The sequence below is a fragment of the Tenrec ecaudatus genome, chromosome 6, assembly GCF_050624435.1.
Source record: "Tenrec ecaudatus isolate mTenEca1 chromosome 6, mTenEca1.hap1, whole genome shotgun sequence".
Taxonomy (NCBI): domain Eukaryota; kingdom Metazoa; phylum Chordata; class Mammalia; order Afrosoricida; family Tenrecidae; genus Tenrec; species Tenrec ecaudatus.
Window position 1 is genome coordinate 132,930,143 of NC_134535.1, and position 25,376 is coordinate 132,955,518.

The 25,376-nt window shown below is 38.7% G+C and overlaps 1 protein-coding gene across 8 annotated transcripts in view; it reads left to right on the forward strand.

Annotated features, from left to right (window-relative positions):
* The window catches only part of ERC1 (ELKS/RAB6-interacting/CAST family member 1), a 479,183-nt gene that overhangs the window by 156,494 nt on the left and 297,313 nt on the right, over positions 1-25,376 (forward strand). For all 8 annotated transcript variants that reach the window (XM_075552242.1, XM_075552248.1, XM_075552244.1 and 5 more), the window contains one exon: positions 11,295-11,462. In XM_075552242.1, coding sequence (XP_075408357.1) covers positions 11,295-11,462 — 168 coding nt within the window. The remainder of the gene's footprint in view (positions 1-11,294; positions 11,463-25,376) is intronic.

The window sequence follows — 25,376 nt, forward strand, 5'->3', positions numbered from 1 at the left end:
AAGTAGGAATGATTTGATATTTCAGATTTATAAAGAAGCAATAATTCTGACTAACTTCTGGAAGTAAACTGATATAATTTTTATTACCACATTGATTCTTAGATGTCCTTGTTTTTCCTTGTGCCTTCTACCACTTCTCCCATGACAATGTCAACCAGGATTCTATACTAGAGTTGTCCTGAAGGGCTGCTATTTTTGGAAACCAAGAGGCTTGGATTTCAGTGGTGACATGTGGATAGCAGATATGCCTTAATCCCAAATGAAATAGGACTTTGAAACTTAAACCTCTGCATAAATCCAGGACCCTGATAACAAAGGATAGAGCAGAAAACATTGCTGTTACCAATATTGGTTGAAAGCGACTTCTGGAATTTGCTTTTCATGCAGGTTTGAGTTGAATAGACAGGAGTGCTTCAAAGAGTGTGTGGAAAATATCCTCTTTTAATTCAAAATTTCCAGGAGCTTTTTGAAGCATTCTTATACTTTTAAGTTAGTCTCCCCACTCCACCACCATCTATTCACACCCCCTACCCCACTCCACCATCGAGTCAATTCTGACTTATAGTGACCTGTAGGACATAGTAGAACTCCCCCTGTGAGTTTCTGAGACTGGCTCTTTATGGGAGTAGAAAGCCCTGTCTTTCTCATCTGGAGTAGCTAGTGGTTTCAAACACACAACCACTGTGCCACTGGGAGTCCATTAGACTAGCAAATGTTAATTATTAGATATATGAAGGAAAGATTTAAAACATCAGCAAAGACCAAGGCACTGTAACACCAGACTTATTTTTAAGAGAAGCAAACAGAGTTTCAGGCATTAATTAAAATACACTATTTCAAATGTCAGAGTAGAGAAAGATCCAGGGAAATTAGTAATCTGATTTGTGCAATAGGAGATTTTAAAATACATGACCGAATAAAGAAAAGTTAACAGACCTGGAAATAGAAGGTCTGATTTATGTCTATGGGAGCTTAAAGGAGGAGAAAAAAGATATTGGTGGCAATTTTAAAGGAGATAATTGCAAAAAATTCTTCTGAATTGTTAAGAGGCATGGGTCTTTCTATTTAGGAGTAAAGTATTCCTGAGCAGGAAAGTATTCACAACCAGAGAAAAACACATTTAAAAGCCTACAGAGAGCAAAGATAGATTACGTACAAAAAAATTAGCAATTATAGGAATAGCTTACTTTCTAACAGGAGTGAAAACATGACCCAACAAAAGCTCCAAAGTGCACAGAAAAAAACAACAACCTGACAACTCAAAATTCTGTATCCAGCGAAGCTATCATTTATCCATAAAGATATATTAAGATATTTTCTCAGATTACCGAAAATTGGTAGTGTTTCATGCTCGTGAATCCACATAGAAAAAACTACCATGGATGTACTTTAGAAAGAAGGGTACTGTGTATCCTTAAGGAAGGGGTAAGATTCAAGAAGGAATAGTAGACAAGGCTTTATATATAACAAGTAGAAGAAAATAAAAAACCATTAGTTTGGTACAGACCTAACAGCAATAGTCCATTAAAGTCAAAACTTCAAGATCAGTTAAGATTTATGCACTAAAGGTGATTTTTAGGGACATATCACAAAGGAAGAATGCTTGCTGCCTCTGCTTATTAATATAGAGTTGGTAGATGTCGTGTTGACTAGGGCCCCAGATGACTTTTCTTCATATCCGAGAGAGTAGAACACTCCACAGGGTATCCAGGCTATACCCTTTCAGGAAGTCAGACTGTTTTCCAAAGGGTCTCTGGGTGAGTTTGAACGTCAAACCATTGGGTTAGTAGTTGGAGCACTTCAACATTTTGCTTAGTAGACCAAAAACTCACTGCCTCGATCGAGTTGATGCTGGTTAATAGTGATCCTATAGGACTGTAGAACTGCCTCAGGGTTTCCAAGACTAACTCTTTACGGGAGTAGAAAGCCTCATCTTTTTCCTGTGGAGCAGCTGGTGGTTTCAAACTGCTGACCCCTGTGGTTAAGCAACTCAGCGTGTAACAACTGTACCACCTGGGCTTCTTTTTGCTAGGTGGTAGAGCAGGTGAAATTCTATCTAGGTGGTTTCTGATCATAAAGAGAATGCTCGCAGGACCAAAAAGGCTGGTGAAATGTGCATTTCAAAAGTGGTACAAAGAAAACGATGCTCCAATTATATAAAATGAGAAACTATAGAAATCATCAAAGTGAAGCTCAATGACCGGCAGAATTGACTCACCTGGGAGATTGTTAGAAACATAAAATTGAGCCTTACCTCAGGCCTACTTACTGACTCAGAGGCTGCTTTTGAACAGGCTCTCCAGTTTGAGAAGCCCTGGAGTTTGTCTTTTGGCTAGGACAGTATAAATTCTAGATACAAATAGTCACTGATGTGCTACTGACTGCAATTGAGAAAATCATAAAAATGAGAGAGATTTCTGATACTGGCTGTGTGCGATGTCATTTTGGTTAAAACATAAAAGATTGCTATCTCTACATGCAATCTAATAGTTTCCCTGCATGTGATTTTAGACGATGTTAGGAGGCTTATGAGCAAGTGGAAGGCGATAAGTATGACCATATATACTCGAGTATAAGTCTACCCAAATATCAGCCAAGGCACCTAATTTTACCACAATAACTGCAGTAAAAATGTGCTGGAAAACTTGGCTTATACATGAATATATACAGTACTGTAAAAGAAAAAAGTCAGGTAAATTTGATATTTTTCTTTGGTAGCATTTTAAGACTGGTGGATTAGGAATGTATGAGAGATGTAGTCGATTTGTACTTTTTTCAAGGAAAGACAATTAAGTGAGGAAATGTAAGCTACATTTCTGTAAAATAACTTTCCCCCAATGGTGGCGTTTAATACTATAAGCTAAGCTACGTGGAAGTTTATAGTAGTAGTTATAGTTCATATCTGTAGCGGTATAACCTTGATCCTTGCCTTGATAAATGTTTTTATTAATGCAAAAAGGATGAGGGAAGATAATGTGTATGTTGGATGAGAAATACAGCATCCCTAAAGATCTTTACAGAACACAGTCTATCTAGAAGGATAAATCAATAGAATGACTATTAAAGCCTATATTTGCCATCTCTCCTTTTCTCCAATGAAAAGCTGGGGTGAGGTGGGTAGAGGGAGGGGGAGGGGGAAATAAAATCCATATAAAAATTAAGTAAGACAAAACAATCTACCTATGTAAGTAGTTCTTCAGTGTCTGGTTAGAAGGTCTCCCCTTCCCCAGGGGTGGGAATGTATGCACTGTTTGGTTGTTTCAAAAATGTTTAAACTCAGGAGGAAGCCATTAGACTGCACCTAAAATTCTATTTCCATTTTGGAGTTTTGTGTTATATATGAGGCTGCACTGGCAAATTTAAATGCCGCGACATCTAAAGAATCAGAAATATGGCACGATGAGGAACAGTTGAAGTATAGCTGACAGAAAAAAATACTTTTGGGGTCAAATGAGGGTCTTGCATGTATTTTAAAAGCTGTTATATGCATGAGAGTGGCCTTGGACCAATAGATGAAATTACTGGAAAACTCTTAAAATATATATATTTTTACTTCATGATAATAGATGACTTTTTACTATGCTATCAAAATTAAGAGTGTAGCATGCTGCTGTGGTAAAGAACCACGTATCTGGTTATTACTAGAAGTAGTCAAATGCTAGAGAGAGCTGAAATTCACGCAGTTTTTCCATAATATGTATTTTCCATAAAGTTTTTAAAGACGTTTGAACACTACTGTTTTTTACCATATAAGCGGATCTTTAAGGGTCCTTTAAGAGAGCAACTGAATTCACGGAAAGATCCAGCTTAAATAGGAAATCTCCTTAAAATCTTCAGCGCTGTAGAGCAGGTTGGATTAGGAATAAACATTTGGCCCTTTCATTGTGGAGGTGCTGATTAAAGCCTTAAGAGTGAATTGATTTCTCCAGGGGAAATGACACAAAGCAAGATTTAAACTGAGGGAAATGACAGGTGAGCCACTGAACAAAATGGGAAAGGTTATAATCAGAAAGTTAGAAAGTGGGGGAGGTCATATTGGCAAAGCCAAGAAGTGAAGTAAAAGGAACAAGCCATCGCTTTTGGATATCTCCAAACTTATGGTCATCCAGTCACTGCTGACTCATGGAGACAGACCCCCGTGGGTTTCTCCCAAGGAGCTGCTGCTGGTGACTTCAAACTGCTGACCATGTGGACTGCACCTCAACTTGTGACCCCACAACTTAGGGGGACAGTTAATGATTACCACTGATATGCAGTTAGCTTACTAATGTAAAAAGAAAAGAAAAACCGGTTAAGATAGATTGAGATCATCATTTTGTGATTAGGAGTGAGCGAGGCCAAGACAGCAAGGTTGCCATTTTTCTGTTCACTTCCGCATGTAGCGAGCCGTGTTCTGTTTTTGTTGAAGTTGGCATAGCCTGTTTCCCACAGGCCTTGATGCTTGGCATGCTGGGTGGATGCCGTCCTCTAGCTTAGTTGATGTGAATAAGCAAGGCCTTATTCCTTCTGCCAGGAATGGTGTTAGGGTGATGACTGTGCGTCCTGCTAGTCTGTGAGGGCTTTTCCTGAATGTTTTTTTGTGGTTTGTAAAATATGGACCTCACGCAAAATTAGACTACAAATTTAGTTTGCCCCAAACCAAAAGATCAATGTAGAATTCAAAGTAATTAATCTAGTAGTAGCAAAGTGGTTTTGTGGTGGTTTTTATCTTCCATCTCCAGACCAACACATTTAAATTCTGCATTGCACGAAACATTTGACCAAGAATAAGTGTATACAAGTGACTTAAATTCGAATACTTACAAAAGGAAAGATCTTTTAGTAAATTGGGTATGGGCTTGGAAATTTCTGTGGCTGGTATTTGTGATAGGATAGCTCTTAAATCAAAGGCTACATGTCCAGCCACAGTTAACATCAAAGGTTTCTCTTTTGTAAGAAGAGTTTTTATTTCATTATGTCTTCTACTTACCAATTCTTATGGATCCCTTATCTGACATTCCCTTAAAATGGGATGCAGATATTTATGACTGCCTAGCATGGACACATTTCCGGGCCATTGAAGTGAGTCAAGTATCTGTCTCATATAAAAGTGCATGCGGTTTGGATATCAGGGTACTTTTGAGAAAGAAGTTGCATGTGGGATCTCCAGGTCCTATCTATTGTGATGTTGGGACCATTGCAATGGAACACGCCTTTAAAAATGATGAGGGATGTTTTCCTGATGATAATGAACCCTGACTTGTAGATGAAAGCGTTTCTTTTTTTGGTTTGAACTCAGTGCTGAGTAGAAATGAGAAACAAGGAAAGTAGGCAGCGAAAACTTCTCTACAGGTAAAATGTCTAGGGTTCTGTGTCTGTAAAAAAATTAGTGTATTTAGAAACAAGTGATCTAAAATTAGTGGCAAGGAGGGTGTGAGAGGCCTGGTCCGATTCAGCAAGGGCAATGTAACCGGGAGAAATTACTGAAACCCAAATGAAGGCTGAGCATGAGAGTGGGACAAGAGGAAAGTAAAAGGAAATAGAGGAAAGAACTAGGAGATAAAGGGTATTTATAGAGGTCTAAATACAGGCATGTACATATGCATATATATTTATATAGGATGGTGGGGAAATAGATCTACATGCATATGTTTATAGGTTTAGTATTGAGGCAGCAGATGGACATTGGACCTCCACTCAAGTACTTCATGCAAGAACACTTTGTTCTATTAAATTGCCATTCCATGATGCACACCTTCCCAACATGATCACTGAAGGCAAATGTGTGCGTAAACATATGTGGTGAAGAAAGCTGATGGTGCCCAACTATCTAGAGATACAGTATCTGGGGTTTTAAAGGCAGGTAAACAAGTGGCATCTAGCTCAGAAGCATCAAAACCCACAGGGAAGAAGCACACCAGCCTGTGTGACCAGGAGGTGTAGAAGGGACCAGGTATCAGACATCAAAGAACAAAAAATCCTATCAGTGGGTGCCTACCTTCCTGATATGATCACTGAAGACAAATGTGTGCATAAGCAAATGTGGTGAAGAAAGCTGATGGTGCCTGGCTATCAAAAGATATAGCATCTGGGATCTTAAAGGCTTGAAGCTAAACAAGCGGCCATCTAGCTCAGAGGTAACAAAGCCCACATGGAAGAAGCATATCAGCCTGTGTGACCACGAGGTGTCAAAGGGATCAGGTATCGGGCATCAAAGAACAAAAAGTCATAGCATTGTAAGTGAGGGTGAGTGCAGAGTGGAGACCCAAAGCCCATCTCTAGGCAACTGGACACCCCCTTACTGAAGGGTTGTAGGGAGGAGATGAGCCAGTCAGGGTTCAGGGTAGCAAAGATGAAACATACAACTTTCCTCTAGTTCTTAAATGATTGCTTCCCCCCACTATCATGATCCCAATTCTACCTTACAAATCTGGCTAGACCAGAGGATGTACACTGGTACAGATAGAAACTGGAAACACAGGGAATCCAAGACAGATGATCCCTTCAGGACCAGTGCTGAGAGTGATGACACCAGGAGGGGAGAGGGAGGGTGGGGTTGAAAGGGGGAACCGATTACAGGGATCTACATAAAACTTCCTCCCTGGGGGATGGACAACAGAAAAGTAGGTGAAGGGAGACATCAGACAGTGTAAGATATGAAAAAGTAACAGTAATTTATAAATTATCAGGGTTTGTGAGGGAAGAGGGAGTAGGGAAAGGGAGAAAAATGAGAAGCTGATATTAAGGACTCAAGTAGAAGGCAAATGCTTTGGGAATGATGATGGCAACAAATGTACAAATGTGCTTGACACAATTGATACATGTATGGATTGTGATAAGAGTTGTAAGAGCCCCCAATAAAATTATTGAAAAAAAAAGAGTGTATTTAGGTGATGGTAGGTAAAATAACGTTGTTTTTTTTTAAAGTAAGTTTTCGTTTGGGATTGTATTATTTGCTAGGCATTTGTAATGTGGAAATATACTGTATACAAGTTACAGAGTTGTAAGTAGAAATTAGATGCAAGTGGTTAGCACGTGATTGCTTGATTTTAAAAATTTCTATAATGTGTAATTTCTGAGGAGTTCCCAGGTGGCACAGGTGATTACATGCTCAAATACTAGCCAAGTGACTGAGAGTTAGCACCCTCCCAAGGTGCTTCAGAAGATAGGCCTGGCCATATACTTGCAAAAGGTCGCAGCTTCAGAAACCCCATGAAGCAGGTCTGCTCTGTACCTATGGAGTCACCCCCAGTCTGTATCAACTCCACCACAATTAACAACACATACTTTTTCCAAGATCCTGACCTCCTTAACTTTGCAGAAGGGTCAAAGGGTTCAATAAGTGCCCTCATTACTCACCATGACTGATGCCCTGTAATGGATTCAGCTAAGCTAAGAGGAACCAAATCTGATACTGTCAAATAGGATTAGTAGCCTTGCAGGCTGGCTTGAGCTGTGCCTGAATACCAAGTGGCTAAGGGCCAGTGGGTCCTTTTGGCATCTTGAACAGCCTGGTTGTTGAATTAATATTCAACAATGGTCTTTGCTTTCTGGTGTCAGGCCTTTCCACATAGCTGAATCAGTATTCAATCTGCTCTGATATTTCTTTATTGGACTTTTTTTTCTTTCTTTGCAAGATGGAGTGTTTCTGATTTTGAAAGGTAGACAAACAATTGAGAGTTTTGTCATCTTGCACTTTAGGAAAAAACATTAGGTAGTTCATAGAATTCAACATTGTTTGCAGTGGGTTTTATTCTTAACCAACGTTGGTTGAAGTGTTTCATGCTGAATCTAGACACCCCAACTGGAAAGTTTAGTGTAACATCTCATGTATTCACAGATCGTGGACTCACTAACGTCCTGCTCTTTGATCAGGAATAAACATTTTGTATTACTGTTTAGGTTGGCTACCCGGACACATGTGACACTAGCTTACTATTCACAGAATACCCAAACATCCAAGGGAAGAACTAATTTGTTTAGCTTTTGGATTTTGTTCAGCAGCATTTTATTGTTTTATGCCTCTTTATCCCAAAAATGGAACTCACTGCCATGGAGCCCGTTCTTCCTCCTGGGGACCCCATGGGCAGAGTAGAACTGCCCCCTGTGGGTTTCCAAGACTGCAAATCCTCATGGGCGGAGAAAGCCTCATTTTTCTCCTGCAGAGAAGCTGGTGGGTTTGATCTATTGACTTTGTGGTTAGCAGCCCAATGTGTAACCCACTATACCTCCAGGACTCTTTATACTTTAGTATTATTTTTATTAAGAAATATCTTCGGCACATAAAAAATAGCTTCAACAACAAAAGAAACATTTTATAATGGTGTCTTGATATGCAGACGCTTACAATTTTTACCTTTGTATAGTACTGTTCTTTGTGATGTATCCTTTATGTGCCATTTTAAAGAAAAAAATTCTTCCATGCCTGTAAAGAGGAATGGATGTGGGGTGGCCTTTGACCTCCTCAGGCTTCACACAGGGAGAGGAGGAGAGTTGGCCCCTTGAGCACCAGCTGCACAAGGCTGATTCCTTTGAGTTTGAGGTCAGACAAGCTGCCGTCTTCCAGCCTTCTTTCCAGTTCTGACACTCACCATTCCTCACACAGCACGTTCTACTTCTCATTTGGATTTGATCACTCAACTCCCAGATGACACTCATGGCTATTGGGTTTCGAGAGGAATTGCCGTAATAGGTTACATTTGGGTGAGAAATGTCCTGGATACAGTTAATTAGCCGGGACAGACTTTTCTCTCGGCTGTGCCAGCAAGCAGGCCTCTCTTTGGCTTCGCCTTTGTCCGCTTGGGCAGTGTTACAAAGCTCTTTTAAAAGGCTGTCAATCAATGCTCAAAGGCACAACACAGCTCTGCCATATGCATCAGCCTGAAGGTACTCAGCTCAGCAACCCTAGCTTCCCCAATTCCATGCCTGGAGATGCCCTGCTCCACAGCCAGCCTCCTGCCCTGAGGGGCTTCAACTTTCTCTGTAGGTTTGGGAGGGGCACTGCTCTGTCTCTTGCTCTGGCTCTTGGGTGTGTTGCTGCTGCTACAACAACTGTCTCTTGGGTCATCTTACTGAGTTATGTTTTTATTCTCAGATATTTGTAGCTTTCTAGTTTCATCTTTTAAAGATACCTATATCTGTCTATCTATATCTGCATTTAGTGTCTTTATGTTGCATAGAGTTGGATAAAGAAAACTATCATACAGAAGTGAAAAGTTGTAAAGCAGACATGAAGGAAAGGTACCAGACGATAGAGGTGAATGATAAAAAAAGGATAGTTGATTTTTATGAATCGGCGCTTATACTGTGGACAAAGAATAGATTGAGTAAGAATAAATAAGATTGAGAGAAACAAATAAGCAGTATTTGATTTAGAAAAAGCAATATTTAGAATACTTAGGTGGACTTTTCTATAGTAAGGCTAGTCATATATGATATTGAAATAGAATCGGCGTTAAATTAGAGATAAAAGGGTTTTTATTGAGAAGGTATGGTAGAAACTTGTGGTGCTGATTTACAAATGGGAACTACAAAAGATTGCTTCCTCCATTACTTGCGTATGAGTGTGTTAGACCAAGTTGACTAGAGAAACAAATCCAGAGACACTCATATGGAGGAAAGGGATTTTTATTAAGAAATAGTTAGGTATCAGAAAAACATCCCAGCCCAGTCCAACTGAAGTCCAAAGGTCCTCTTCAGATTCTTGCAGCTATATGCAATTATGCAAAATGCAGGAAGATCACAGGCTGGTCGGTGCAAAGTCTTGTGGATCCAATGGCGTTAGAAGCATCACAGACTTGTGCAGGTCTCCGCTTGGATCGTAAACCGGAAGGTGAAGGCAGAGAAAGTGGCCTGCCTCTAGAGAGCCATTTATCTAGGTGGCACCTCCAAATGCGGTTATCAAGCTGCGACCTGATTGACAGGCTCAATCTCACCCATTATCTTCTTAAGGGTGCCATGTTGGCACAAAAAAATTCTTAACTGTCACAGTGAGTCTTGACAGAGAAATAGAAATGTGGTTAAACAAACAAACAAGCACAACAAACCCAATGTGGTTGACATTTAATTGATTATTACTTGATGTTACCTGTTTTTTGCATTTGAATGTATAATAGAAATTTTAAATTACATATGTGGCTAGCATATATGCCTTATATGTGTGTAAGACATCCCTGTCCTTGGTGAAATCAATCAATCAATCTAACTCTCTTTTGCTGCGATCAAATGTGTACATGTTAGTGGAATAATTATTCACTGGTGGAAAAGGAGAACATACACATAAAGTTAATGTATAGGGATACATGAGGTAACCAAAAGCTGAGTCAAATTAGTTGTCAGTGGATTGTAAAATATTAGATTTCTAGTTACGTCAATGTTTTGTTCAATGAAACCTGTTCAGTGTCAGGGATACAAGTAACTAGATAGCTGACTTTAGCTGATAAGTCTTGAGATCTACAAGTAGGCCTTTGCTTTTGCCTTATATGGAGGCCTACGTGCATGGTTAGATTCTCTGTCCTAAACGCATTACACCGTAGGGCTAAATTGAACCTAGTGCAGTAAGTGTCATACTTGTGATGGTTGTGTTTTTCCCCCTCTGGTTTTAAGTTTCTAGAGCAGAGATACCATCCTGCTGAATCAGAAAGTCTGTGTTTTAGTAAGTCTTCCAGGTAATTTTGATGGACACAAAGAGAAACTTTTTTTTAAAACCATTTCACTGGCACTTCATCCATATGTCCTACAGTTCAATAGTTCAGTCATATAGTTTAATAGTGCAATTATTACCACAATAAGTTTTAGAACATTTTCTTTTTCGTGTACTCATTGTTATTAATGTAGTTATTTTTTAATTGTGTAAAATAAACACAACAAAACATTCCCTGATTCACCAACTTCTTAACTTGTATAATTCAGTGTCATTGATTTTACTGTTCGTGTTGTGCAACCATTATTGATATCTTTTTCCAAATTTTTCCACCACTGTTAGCATAAACTCATTGCTCCCTAAGAAATTTTTATAGAATAGAAAACTCAACTTCTTTATAACCTCTTATTTTAATTCTCCATTTTGTGTCATTGATTCAGATCTATATATTCTCATAATCAATGTCACTGATTTAAAATATATTATTATAAAAATGCCCACAAAGTTTCAGACTTTAATTTCTAAATGATGACAGTTACATCTAGAGTAGTATCATATTTGATTCTAATTAAATGCTTACCAGACAAGTAGCATTTGGCCACGATAGACATCTGGAAGGAATTACATTAAGTTCTTTGCCTTTAATCTTTTGCACTGTTGTCTACGTTTGGAGGTGGACGCTCTCCGGCTGCGTTTAGAAGAGAAGGAGACCATGCTGAATAAAAAGACAAAACAAATGCAGGACATGGCTGAGGAGAAGGGGACACAAGCAGGAGAGATCCACGACCTGAAGGACATGCTGCATGTGAAGGAGCGCAAGGTCAATGTTCTTCAGAAGAAGGTAGGAGCCCATGGTACGACTTAGGATCATTAAGGTATACCTCAGAGCGGTCAGAATTTCTTTTCATCTCCACATTTTTGAGGTTAGTGGTCGACTATGTTTGCTGTTGATAGTTATAACTACTTTGCATACTTACTTAAACCGTTTTAAGTAGACATTATTAGTCTTTTCAGTGGTGTTTTCCGTGCTGTTGTTTCTGTTAGGTACCTTGTTAGTTGCCTGAGTGCTTGCATTGAATTTTTCTCTCTTCTGTCTTTTATTGGAACGATAGTGGCAGGATGGTTGCAGCTCCATCTTTAATAACATGACAAGTTTGAAGGGAAAAACAGGGCTGTAAATGTGTCAGCAAAGGGAAGAATTCCTTCCCTTTCTTGCTTTAACCATTAGGAAGTGAAGTACGGTGTGCTCTTGAGATAACAGTTGTACTAGCCAGTATGTATTGTCCATACCTGTCAGGTAATATTTTAGAAGAACTTCTCATCCCATTTTTATTATTAACTATTTTTAGTAGTTTTATTATCATTTCATCTAGATGTCATACAACTCAGTCCTAGAAGAGTTGTATAGTTGTCACCATATTCAGTTTTAGAACATTTTCTTCTTCCTTATAGTCATTGTTATTCATGTAATTTTTTTCCCTGATTGTGGTGAAAATATACACACCAGAACATTCTCCAATTCCACAACTTCTACTTGAATAATTCAATGCCATTGATTATACTCTTTGTGTTGTATGACCATTATTGATATCCTTTTCCAAATTATCCTACCACCACTGACATAAACGGAATGCCCCCTACACAACAACTTTTTCCCCTTCGCCCGTGGTAGCCATTGGTCAAGCTTGGTTTCTTTTCTTCTCATGATTTTCTTAGTATAGTATTCACGTGTCATACACTTCCATGTTTAAATTGCTTTAACAATGAGTTGTATGCACATCAGCACAATTAGTTCTCGGGCTCTTCCCTCCTCCTGCATTCTTTGTTTGCTCCCCAAATCTCCTCACCCTCCCTCTCTCCCACCACCCCTGCCTTTCGCCCCCAATAAACCATTGCATAAGTTATTGTCTATGCATCTACTCCTCGGTGCTTCACAAACTGGGAAACCCAACAGAAACAATAAAAACACAAAAAATAAAATGGTGAGGATAAAATAATAATAATATAAAGATAAAAATACAAATAATGAGTAAAAGAAAAGACCAATATTTAAACAGCCAGGGAAGGAATTTTTGTCATGAAACAAACAAGAAATATTTGAACCTAGAACAAATTCAGGTGGGGTCAAGAGGGAAGTCGACTGAGCAAGTATCAAGTTTGATCCAGCATAATCAAGTTTGCAGGGATCTCTGTGTGATCCGTGTGAGTCCCTTGCCTGTGGTTAGAAGGGGTCTGCCCTTAATCTGACTCGATACGCTTTCGATGGGTTTTGATCTCCCACTGCCCTTCATAGCCTTCTGTAAATTGGGTGTTTGCAATTTAACTTTTGATACTTTTTTCTTTGTCTTATTTGGGTTTTGTTATTGTCATATTTCACTCACATAAGCTAGTGTGCTTCTAACATGTGAACTTAGTTGACTCCTCACTTAGATGACTGCTTGTTTGAAGTACATGCCTTTAAGACCCCAGACACTATTCCAATTGATAACAGGGCACATCTGCTTTCTTCACCCGCTTTGCTGTTACACCCTTATCTTCAGTGATCATTTCCTGAAAGTGAGTATTGAGCAAGGCTATGTTATTAGAACTAACTGTTCTTGGATTGGGGCTAGAGTTAAGTGGGATCCCAGAATCCATGTGCTTGTCCATGGGTTATGCCTGACTGGTTTACTTTGGCAAAACAAAACCCCCTAAGACCAACAAAATTAACAACAGCAACAAATCAACCAGCAAACAAACAAAAAGCAGAAAAACATTGTCAGTCATGCCCCCTGGGGTATAAGGTGATTGCATTGACAACATCAACAGTTTTTTCCAGTGACACGGAACTCCAGACACTGTCGGTATGAGGAGTCTGTGTGAGCACAATCTACCGTAAGCCGCCCTGCACAGTTCAATCTCCCAATCAGCTGAGCTCAGTTTACTCTGAGCATGGGGATTGGTTCAAAGGCAAAACATCCTGGATCAATTCTTTCAAGTGCAAATCCCTGCCCAGCAAATAAATACCTGTCATATCAATGCAAAGGGGCCATCTAGGTATTAAATATATGGTAATTCTGGGACCCTTTCCAGTGATCACCCTCCACGCCAGTGGTCCCCCTCAAGGTCCAGTGACTGTCACTTCCACAGCCTGGGTGGCCACTCTCTGGTTCTACTCCCATCAAGAGTACCTCAGTCCTCAGTCTAAGGCTACTGGCTGCTTCAAGGCAGGGCTCAGTTCATTCGGTTGAGTACTTCTGGGGGATGCCATGCTGTCTGAAAGGCCAGTGTCAAAGGGCATCATGGTGTTTAGTCCATGGCATGGTTTATTGAGGGCTGGATACAAACATATTCATAGTGTCTGATCAGGAACATAAAATCTGGTCTTTATTTTGTTACAATAGGTTTCTCTACAATCATTGCTTATCATCCCTTCCCTATGTGAGATTGCTCCTCCTCATTCACTTACCGAACACTCACCAACAGAACTATCAGTGTCTCCTCCAAAATGTAGATGCTCCCCTCCCCTGCTCTGAACTTGGTTCTCCTTCCAGCCCTGTGGAGGACCCATTGATATGTCACAGCCTTGTCTCAATGTTGTATAGCATCTAGTGGATGTTCTCCCCTTGCCCCCCTTTGGGAAGGAGTAGGCCCAGCCATGGGAGGTCTCCTCTTTCAAGGTGGCTCTTGTGAAGTACATGTAAGGGAGGTAGTATACGGTTCCTGGTCAGTAGGACGCCTTCTCCCCTTTTGTTCAGGAATTGGTCCCTAAGATTTAATTGGCATCTCTCCTTGTAGTAGTAGACTCACAATATTTGTCCTCTTGTGATTGACTTACTTCACTCAGCATAATGGTTTCTAGGTTCTTCAATGTCATGTAGTATTTCCCACTTTTATCACTGTTTTTAGGAATGCATAGTGTTCTATTATGTGTATGTACTATAGTTTCTTTATTCATTCTTCTACTCTTGAGCATTTGGGCTGCTGCCAGTTTCTGACTATGAGAGAACATATGTTCACTTGTGTCCTATCTCTTCTTTCTTTAGGGTATATGCCTAATAGTGGTATTGCTGTCTCAAATGATAGTTAATTCCCACTTGCTGTATGTATCGCTGTATCTTTTTTCACAGTACCTATAGGTATCTACAAGTCCACTGACCATGTCTACGAGTTCCAATTTTTCCACATCCTCTCCAGCATTTGTTGTTTTCTGTTCTTTTGAATTGGACTAGCATTTGGGGTGTAAAGTGGTATTGTGATTTTAGTTCGCATCTCCCAGATGGTAGTGATTGTGAGCATTTTTTATGTGTTTGTTAGCCGTTTGCACTTCATTTGGTGAACTGTCTATTCACGTCTTTCCCCATGTCTTGATTGGCTCGTTTGTGATTTTCGTATTGAGCTCTTTGTAGAGTTTTATATATTTTGATAATTTGTCCAGTGTGTCTTTGTTAAACATTTTTTCTGATTCTGGAGCTCTCGTTTTATTCTCCCGATGAAGTCCTTTGACGTGCATAAGTGACGTCATTTCAGCATGTCCCAGTCATCCAGCTTGTCTTCTCCGGGGTGTGCCTCCTCATCATGCTTGGTTGTCTGTGTGTGCCCTGCAATGGGCCTTTTTCCTTTGTTCCAGCCTTCTCACTGAAGATCCTGACAGCTTTGCATGGATCAGGATGGTCCTTAATCCATCTTGAATTCATTCTTGTACATGGGGAAAGACCCAGCTTTTATTTCATTCTTCTACTTGTGGAAACCCAGTTTGTTCAATACCATTTGTTGAAGAGGCTGTCTTTTCTCCGTTGCTATTTCTAGGTGATGCACTTAAGCCTGGGTTTCCTGTTCCGATCCCTTGGTCTAGCTGTCTCTCATTGTAGCAGTACCAGGCTGTTTGGACTACGGCGGCTATGGTTTCAGGTTTCTAGGTCAGGCAGTGCTAGGCCTCCTAGTTGGTTCTTCTTTTTAAGAAGTTCTTTGCATTTCATGAGTATTTTGCCTGCCCACATGAAATTGGTACCATATATACTCGCGTATAAGCTGACCCGCATGTCAGCTGAGGCACCTAACTGTACTACAGAAAACTGCATTAAAAATGTGCTGAAAAACTTGGCTCATACATGAGTGTCTATGGTAATTGGTTTTTTCTATTTCTTTAAAGAATTTATTTGGAATTTAGATTGGCATTCTATTGTTTCTGTAGTTCATTTTAGGTAGTATTGACATTTTCACAATATTAAACTAGCCATTTTTATTTTTAACTTCTAAGGATTGCATAAAATTCTTTACTCAAATTTTTTACTTAAAACTCATTACTCAAAAAAAAAAAAACAACACCTCACTACTTTTCGATCCAGCTTTTCTGGTCTGTACATAGGATCATATATGCTGCAGTTTATCTTGGTTTGCTTTTCATGTGCTGTGTATGACATCACAAAAGTTCATCACTCTAAATATGACTTGACTTACTCTTCAGTTATTGACATTTCAATTTTAAAAGCCAAGTTGTTAGGTGAAAATGGAGGATAACTGTAATTGATCACAAAATAGAAGATGACTATATCATTTTCATAACTGCCAAACCACTGAGAGACTAGTGCAGCGGTATCCTTCCAGAAACATTCCAATTACACTTACGCAAGCAAAATTCTATTTATTTATTTAGTTTTGCTTCCCTACCTTTTTTTCTTAGTTATTATTATGGATATATTTGATAAGCAAGCAAAAAATATGTGTGTTTAAACAAATGGTGTCATTCCTCACTGTCAGTTCCTTTTTAATATTTATCAAGTAATTTTTTAAGCTACTGTAACATTTCAAAAGTTCTCTTTTAGCCTGTGTACTTCTATTAAAGTGTGCTCAGTACCACTCTGTCTAAAATAATAATATATACCTTAGTAATTAATGAGGAAAATACCTTGTTACTCTTTTGTTGGAGCTATTTTTCTTTGCCCGTTTTTAAAATCCGGAGTTTGGAATCAGCTTGTCTCCTCTCTTGGTCCCACTTCTTTCCTGCGCGCTTGTTGTTGGGACTGCATGATATTTGCAGAACGTATTAATGTAGGCAGTTGCCTTTTCAGGAGCTCAAGTTTTGTGTTCGACCAGACTTTTAAAAATGATCTTATACATTTTAAAAGTTGTTTACTAGGTCTTCTGTCTATTGCAAGTAATGGACAATTCTTCTCTGAATCTCCTCCTTCTTGCCTGTTAGCGTGCTGGTTTGGGAAGCTTGCCATTCCCGAGTCCTCAGGTTTGTGATTAGTTGCCATACTGATTATTTGAGGGGTTAGATCGATATTTTCGTGATTATTTTGCATTTTCTAAGTGTACGACAGGATCATTTTCAAATAGTCATGTTAATGTCTTCGATTTTAATATGTTACCTTGTTTCTTTCTCTTGGCTAATTGATTGTATATGATCTTTAACCAGACCTCTGCCTTTGGCTTGATTCTGACTTAGAGCAATTCATAGGACCGAGTGGCTTTTCTGACAGGTCCCATGGTGGCAGTCTGTTTTTCTCGCAGCTGTCAGCTGCAGTCACCAAGCAGTTAGCACCCAAGTGCTCACATAGCTATTTTGCTACTCGGGCTCCTCTGCTGGCTTACAGGCGCTAAGTCTTAGTTGAAGGTTGATGATGAACATCTTTGCTTTGTGTGTGGTTTGAATGTGCTTGCTTTTCATTTTCTCTCTTAAGTACGATACTTGCTTTAGGTTAAAATTGATATATCATGTTAAAAGATGTATTTATATATCAGATTTTTTTTCAAGGATTGAGACTTTAAAAGATAAAAAAATTATCTCACATCTTTTTGGCAATTATGAAAATTTTAAAAATCTTATAATAACATGGCATTGAAATAATAGGCTTTGTAATTCTGGACTTTTCTTTCATTTTCGATCCACTTGGTCATTGATTATTTCTCTCCTTATTGTGCTGCTTGTGCATGTAGCTATTATTGGGCACAATACTACGTCAGAGACATCTGAACAGGTAACATTTAACCAGTTAAAATCTATTAATTTATTTTAATGTGATTGCTAACAAATCATTAGCATCTTGAGTTTTTAGTGTTTTCCTAAAGCTTTCCTTTAATGTGGGATGTTTCTTTTAGGATCCTAATCGAAATGTTAGTATCCTAAATTTCCTTCAATATTGTGGTGATGGTGGAGGTGGTGAGTGGTGAGTTAATACACTTGGTGACATGTAATGCAAGTCCTGAACTCACTGTGATGCACAGGCAGTTTCACTGCTACATTAAGAACATCAGTGTGTGTTATAGGCCAAGAACACCTAAAATGTAGTGACATGATGAATTATTGCTTTTGTTAGATCATATTCTTAGGGCATGCTTTGTCTTTTCAGACATTTATTTTCTAGCCTCTTTTCCATTTCACTCTCGTTGCATAGGGCTACATCATTTGAAATCAAAATGGAGAAAGATTGCACGAGTCTTTCACTATCACGGAACTTTGCCTTTAGGGTCATAAGAACATGAGAGCAAATTTCTAAAAAAGTCTCCCAGTGATTAACGTCACTGGGAGAAAGAGTTAGGAACCAGTGGCTGCTTGTAAGTGAGCCTTTCTTATTACACGAGGGTTTTAAAAACTAAACTTTTTAGTAACTCTGAGTAGAGAGAGGTTGTTAGAATTTACTTCATTGTTCTAAAGATTCATGGTTTGTAAAAATAGAACCCTATGCTAGTTGATTTACATCTATAGTTTTGTTTAATCCTTACAACCTTGCAGCAATGTTTTTTTTAGTCCTGGCAGTTCTGTCACCAATGTATTTTAGAATATAAACATGTAAATATATTTTACTGTGTACACACACAGGTATCTACAAATAAGTGGCTCTGGTGGCATAATGGGTTAGACATTAGCAGCTAATCCCAACACTGATGTTTCAAACTCACTCACTGCTCCTCTGGAGAAAGAGGTTGGTCTCTGCTCTTATAAAGATCCACAGTCTCAGAAATGATATGAGTCAGAATCAATTCGATGGCAGTGGGTTTAGTTGGGTGTGTGTATCACTTGCAGGCTGTAACTGAAACTAAACTTTCACAACATATGCTTCGCCTTACTGCATCAGATGCACTCTTCTACTGTCGTTCATTCAAGGAAATAAAGAGATGCTAGCCCTGACTGACTACTCTGTTGATTGTCATAAAACACCTTTTCACTTGGTACCGCATTTCCCAATACCACTCACTCTTAAACCCCACCCTCCGCCCAAAGCAGAATCAAGCAAACAAAATAAGACCGACAACAACCAAGACAACACAGTTTATGTTAAGAGGGGGACCATTTGTAAAATTGTGTTTGACTAGAAAATGGTAGTTTCAGATTTCAACATGAGGTTAGTCTTTCTCCAGAGTGCAGCTTCTCCTACTGGAGCAGCTTTCCCATGGGAGCGTTAGACTTCCAGTGGGCTTCAGAAAGGTCTCAGAAAACGGGAATGAAAAGATGGTGGAATGTTTCACATAAACTCTTTGAAGTCCTGGTGTATGTGTTAAAACTGTGTGCCACTAAGACACATCGTAGGATATTATCTGTACTGTCTGCATTGAGCCTGTTCATTCTCACAGGCCGCAACAGAGGCCAGTAACTGTGCTGTTTCAACTAAGCTCTCCTTCACTGCATCGCCTCCATTTCCTCACGTTATAAACAGTGATTTGACTTGAAACAGCAATAGATAATGACACAAATACAGTAGAATCATGTGCTTCTTATAAGAATAGCTTTATATCTGTGTGCTATATTTTGTGTTTAGGATCTTTGTGTTTTGTCTGTAGAGGTTACTGTGTTAGCATGATCAGAATCAAATTTATGATATATTTCTTGGACAAATGTTTGCTGATACAATAAGCAGTTTACAGCTTTCAGTGGATGTGTATAATTTTCTTTATATTACAATGGCCATTAAAAAGAGCAGTTTGCATTTTAGGGTGGAGTAACAACTTTTTCCACACTTTTATTCAAAGATGAAGATGTCTAAACCGCATTTGTTACTTACACGCTAGCCATAACTTTAAACATTTTGTCAGATCAGGCAAGGAAAATTGATGCTGATAACTGGAACTTAGTTAGAATTCAATACTAAGTCTTTGTTTTATTTCTTGGTGGGAACCCAGTAGAAAAGTATACTATGTGGAGACAACAGCAGGAGAGAGACTGACAAATTAAAAAGCCTTAGAATTAGACTGTGTTACTTGAGCATTAAGAATTCAGACTGAGTTTTGTGTGTGTGTGTTAATGATTTTTGTCTGCTCTGTGGGGTGCTCGAGAATGGCCGTGGCAGAGAAGACGTTTTTTGGTTTTTTTTAAGCCATACTAATGTCTGGTGCTGAAGCCTCATGTCTATCAGAGACCCTAAGAAAAAAAATAATTACTGTTCTGTTTTAGGATTGGTTTGGATCTCTTTGGAGGAATGTAAGCACACTGTCTTATAAAGCATTTGGCATTGGATGCCTTGTTTGCCAGTGTGCGTCCCACCTTTAAAGAGAGTGACAACACAGCATCCTCCCAATGTAGGGATCCAGGTACAGTTTGCACATACTTAAATGTAGAAACAACCTAGGCCATACTTCCTTTTTTTTTTTTTTTTTAAGTGTAGGCAACCTTGAATAAGCTACTTAGGAAAACTGCCCTCCCCACTCCTCCCAGGTCAGAAACCGTTCTTCCGCTACTTAAGGTTTAGAAAGTAAAGTAGCAGAGCACGAATTTTCTCACAAACAGACTTTACTGGTAAGGAAAGGACAAATGTAGAGTTATTTCTAACAACTTTAATCTTTAAACAATTGCTTATAAGCTGACTAGATAGCAATAGGTCTAAATTGATGGATTTCATTTTGTGATTTGCATTTTTTTTCCTGGTCATGCCTCCTGCTTTTTACTTAGTAGGACACAGAGTTTTGAGATCTCTATTGAGAATGAGTTTTGAAAAATAATTTGGGTCAGCAGTGATAAGTCCTCCAACCGTGTGTGTCCCTGAAATGGCACTCCACCACTGTTGTCCGCCTCCCAGAAACTCACGCTCCCAGTCTAGTCATGAGAAAAACTGCAGACTAGTCCACATTGAGAAATATCCCATGAAGCCCCTGACTAGGCCGCCCTAAAATGTCTGTATTGATACTTTTAAAACATTAATTTAACAGCTACTTAATTTAAGAAGTGGGATTTCAAATAGGGTTGGGTTTATCTGGAATATATTTCCTGATATATTCCCTCTGTCCATTCCAAACATGATTTTGGTGCTTATGCATGCATGCAGGAATAATGGAATCATATCATATGGGTGAAGCAACTAGTTAAGCACTAGGCTACTCGTTGAAAACGTGGCAGTTCAAACTACCAAGTGGCACTTTAGATCATAGGCCTGGACATCTGCTTCTACAAGGCCACAGCCATGAAAACAGCCTTGTTCTAATCCGCACGCACTGTGTCCCTGAGTTACAATTGACTAGATGGCCACTAACAGTAGCAACATGCATGTGTTCATAGAAATGCATACAAGAAGAGCAATACACATGGAAAATGTGAAGAATTGTCCATCCTCAGTGCAGTTAGGTAAATGTAAAATAAGACCATGTTGAGATACCAATTGATACTTGTAATTTTACATTAAATTGGCAAAGATAAAAACAATACAAAATGGTGAATTTTTCACATACTGTTGTTTGAATTATTTAAATTTGTGCTTCTGCTTTGGAAAACACTCATCTTGTTAATTAAACACTAGTACCCCTTGGCTCCGGGAAATGTATAGGAAACCTCATAGTAACCATTTTGATTTTAGAAAGCCAAACATTTTTATTTTTAATAATGTACAATAACAAGAATGAACAAGCAAGGAACAGTCGACGTGAATGAACAATACCCAATAGTGAAATGCAACAATATAGAGGAAATCTTAGAAACACAATAAGGGGGTGTTGAGGGGGGGGCAAGTCATGAGAGATACTAATATTTCTCTAAGCTGAACTATAAGCAAAACAAAGCTTTAGGGCCACATGTAGCTAAGGAAATAGGATAAAATTCAGGAAAAGTCATACAAGTTTTTTTCATGTAATGATGCCTGGATTGTGAGCCACATGAACGTAACTCTCTCTGGCTTTGTCAGGACTTCCACTACTCAGCCAGGTTTCCAAGCAATGTATACACTTGAAAGTCCTACAACAGTCTGTATTTTTCTTCTTTTATCCCTTTTACCAAGTAATTTCTAGTTCCACAATAAAATTATGTTCATGCACAGTTCCCAGAATTTCTAATTTTCCTAAACAGCCTTCATCATGCATTCATTGTAGCACTTCCTGCCTTATGCTAGAAACTGTGCTAAGACGGAGACCTTGTGGTCTGAGATCTCCTGAGTTCTAGAGTTGAAGAATGTATGATAGAAGTACAAATGGTATAGATGAGGGGATACCCCCCCCAAAAAAAACCCTTAATGCTCATTTGTTTTTATGGTATGAGGGGAATAGTACATTTGGAGTTTGTTCCACCAGGTCAGACTGTTAATCAAGCTTTCTATTTAGAGGTTCTGTGAAGATTGCATAACTGTGTGTGACAAAAGCCTGATTTGTGGCAGACGGGTGGCTGGTTTTGCCACCATGACAATGCACCTGCCCATGCAGCCATCTCAGTACACCAGTTTTTAGCAAAAAAAAAACAAACCAAAACAGCATGCCTTTCTTGCCCCACTCACCTGACCTCACTCCATGCAACTTCTTTTTGTTTCCGCAATTGAAAGAAGGACATGAAAAGCCAGCTATTTGATGACATAGAAAAGGTGAAGAAAAGAATGAGCGAGGTGCTGTCAACCATCCAAAAAGATGAGCTTGAAAAATGTTTCTAAGAATGGACTCACAGATTTGACAAATGTATAAACTATAATGGAGAGTACTTAGAAGGTGATAGTTTTAGCTTTATAAACAAAATTTAAATACATAGTTTTGGGGAGATTGTTTTTTGGGGGGTACCCCTCATACATTTTCACAGAAAAAAGTGTTATAAATTTGACCTGAGGAAAAGGAATCTAAGAAGTCAAAGAGTTTTCTAGGTAGGTGGGGGTGGTGGGGGAAGTATGTTCCCCGCAGAGAACAGTATGATAAAAAATGGAGGAGGGTAATTTCCCGCAGTGCCATGCCCTGGAGCTAGACCTCTGTTCTTCAAACATTTTGAGATGTGCTTCTTAGAACTCTATGGTAGGGGTGTGTCTGTGAGGGCTTTTCTTTCTTACTGTGTAGTTTGAAATTTGTATATACTGAATTCTTAATGTAAATAATTTTAGTGAGTATAGTCATCTTTTTGCCCCATTAGTTTATCTTGCAAGTGAATAGATTGAATTCAACTTCCCACCCCCTTCTTAGTGCTAGGAGTGTTTCACTGGAAAACCTTAGGAATTTATCTGCAATGGAGGTATTGAAATTGGTCTTTTAAGTATAGCTTTAGCTATCTGTTGAAATGCCTCAGTAAACTGTTTGGCATTTAACCTCGTTTTCTTCTTCAACCAGACACTGCTTACGACACAGGGACATAGTAACTCTGCTTTCATCACTTCCTTGGTCTTTGGTCTCTTTACTTTCTAATTATTACTTTAATAAATATTTATAGTAGAAATGCCGTTGTAATGTTTAAGGAGGAATATTGAGAACACCGTGCGCCTTTGACTTTCATCTAGATACACACTTCAAAAATCTTTTTCGTTCCCTCTGTGCCTAATGGCTGGATTGTGAGTCACAGACCTGGTGTGTTTCTGGTTCTCTCTGGGCCTCCAGAGTCCAGCCAGAGCCTCCTCGTTTCTAGGTAGTGTGTATTTTTGCATGCGCTGGCATAACCCGGTGCACAATAGCAGACGGCCAAGCATGCCACACAATAGGATTAGTATTGGGCTCCTCCTTCCCAGGGCTCTCCCCTATGGCTTGAAGTAGTCTTGTGTTACAGTAAATTTCTTATCTTTATAATAAATCACTGACCTGGAAAATGTAATTGAGCATTTGACTCTGAGCTGCATTCATACTCTGTGTTAAAATTGTACAGCTTCTTGCTTGATTGATTATAAATGATAATGTAGCTTGGAGTGTAATTTGCTTACGCAGATGCTACCAACATTCCCTTCTATGCTCCGTAACTTCTGTTTATTTCACTTTGCTTGCTTCCCCAGTCCCCTGGTTTTGGATATTTAGAGTTTTAGATTTAACTGTAGCAGAAAGCTGATTTATATTTATATAAAATTAGAAGAGATTCTTTGTTCTAGGCTAGTTTCTACAAGTTTCCTCTGTTATTTTATTTGGGACAGGATCCGAATGACTGGGTTCTCTATATGTTTTGTTTTCTGTGGGGTCTTGGGTAATGTGCTTGTTATTTCCTTTACCTTCCTCATAAAAAGAAAAGGCAAGTATATTTTAGCATACAAATACCATAAAACCAATTTTTACAAAATTGTTTAGAGAAAATGGCTATTTCATTTTTTAAACACCATTTTATTGTTACCCAGGCTTTATTCTGATGTTTTCCAAATTTTATTCTTTTTAAGTCACAACCTATTACTGGCCAACATTAGTTAAGAGAAGGTAGGACTCAAGTCGGTTGAGTCCTAATCAAATTTTGAGTTTGAATTTATTTTATTTGTCTTTCTTGCTTAATAGAACTCAGTTTAATATGATATTTTTGCTTCAAAAATAGATGTAGACAAATCTTTGAAATATTTTGGGGGAAAATCTAGGCTGCACTCTAAAGTTAAATTGATGATGACAGGATTTTTACTGGTAGTAAAATTCTCTGTGCGAATTTATTTTGCTTCATGCAACATTTTCCCTTCTTATGAAATAAATCTTTAGGAAATAAAGGGTTAAGTATGGGAAGTTAGATTTAATGTCTAATGTAAAAAATTGACTATTTTAAAACAATGTGCATCTTAGCACAAATGATAGTGATTTTACCATGATTAAAAATTATTTTCTTTTTAAAAGGGATCTTAGTTTAACCTTGTTATGAAATACTGTAAAATTATTGAGTGCATGTAGCATGGTCCTTCTACTTCCAGCGTACTGTTCTCCCCAATTAAAACTTGAATAATGTCGATAGAATAAGCTTCAGGTGTGATTCATATGGCAGCAGTGATAGCACGGCTTATTGGTAGATTAAAACAAGAAAATCTAACTCCTTGCTGTGAGGTTGATTCTGACTCATAGTGACTCTATAGTAATCCTCTAGGACAGGGCAGAATTGCTCTGTAGGGTTTTCAAGGCTCTAATTTGAATGTAAGGATTGGCTTCTCAGTTTCTGCCAGATGCACTGCTCTGATCAGTACACCGGTGTTGCATTGGACCTGTACTGGTGGCATTGCATCTGTGCATTGCTTTGGGTAGTAGCGACATCTTAACAATACCAAGCCTTCCAGTTTAAGAACATGTTGTTGTTGTTTAACGTGGGCTTTTTGTTTATTCATATCTCCTTTTCTTTCTTCCAGCAATGTTTTAGAATTTTCAGAGTACAAGTCATTTACCTCCTTGGTTAAATTTACTCCTAGGCAGTTTGTATTTTTTAGATGCTATTTTAAATGAAGCCATTTTCAAAATTTCTCAAGTTGATTATTGCTGATATATAGAAATAGGGATAATTTTTGTGTGTTGATGTATATCCCTGCAATTTGACTCATTTTGTTAGCCATAGTAAAGCAGGCTTCTTGTGGAATCTTTGGGGTTTTCTGTACAAAGCAGGGTGTCATCTCCAACTAGAGAGCATTGTACTTCTTCCTGCCAGTCTGACTACCGCTTACCACCCTCA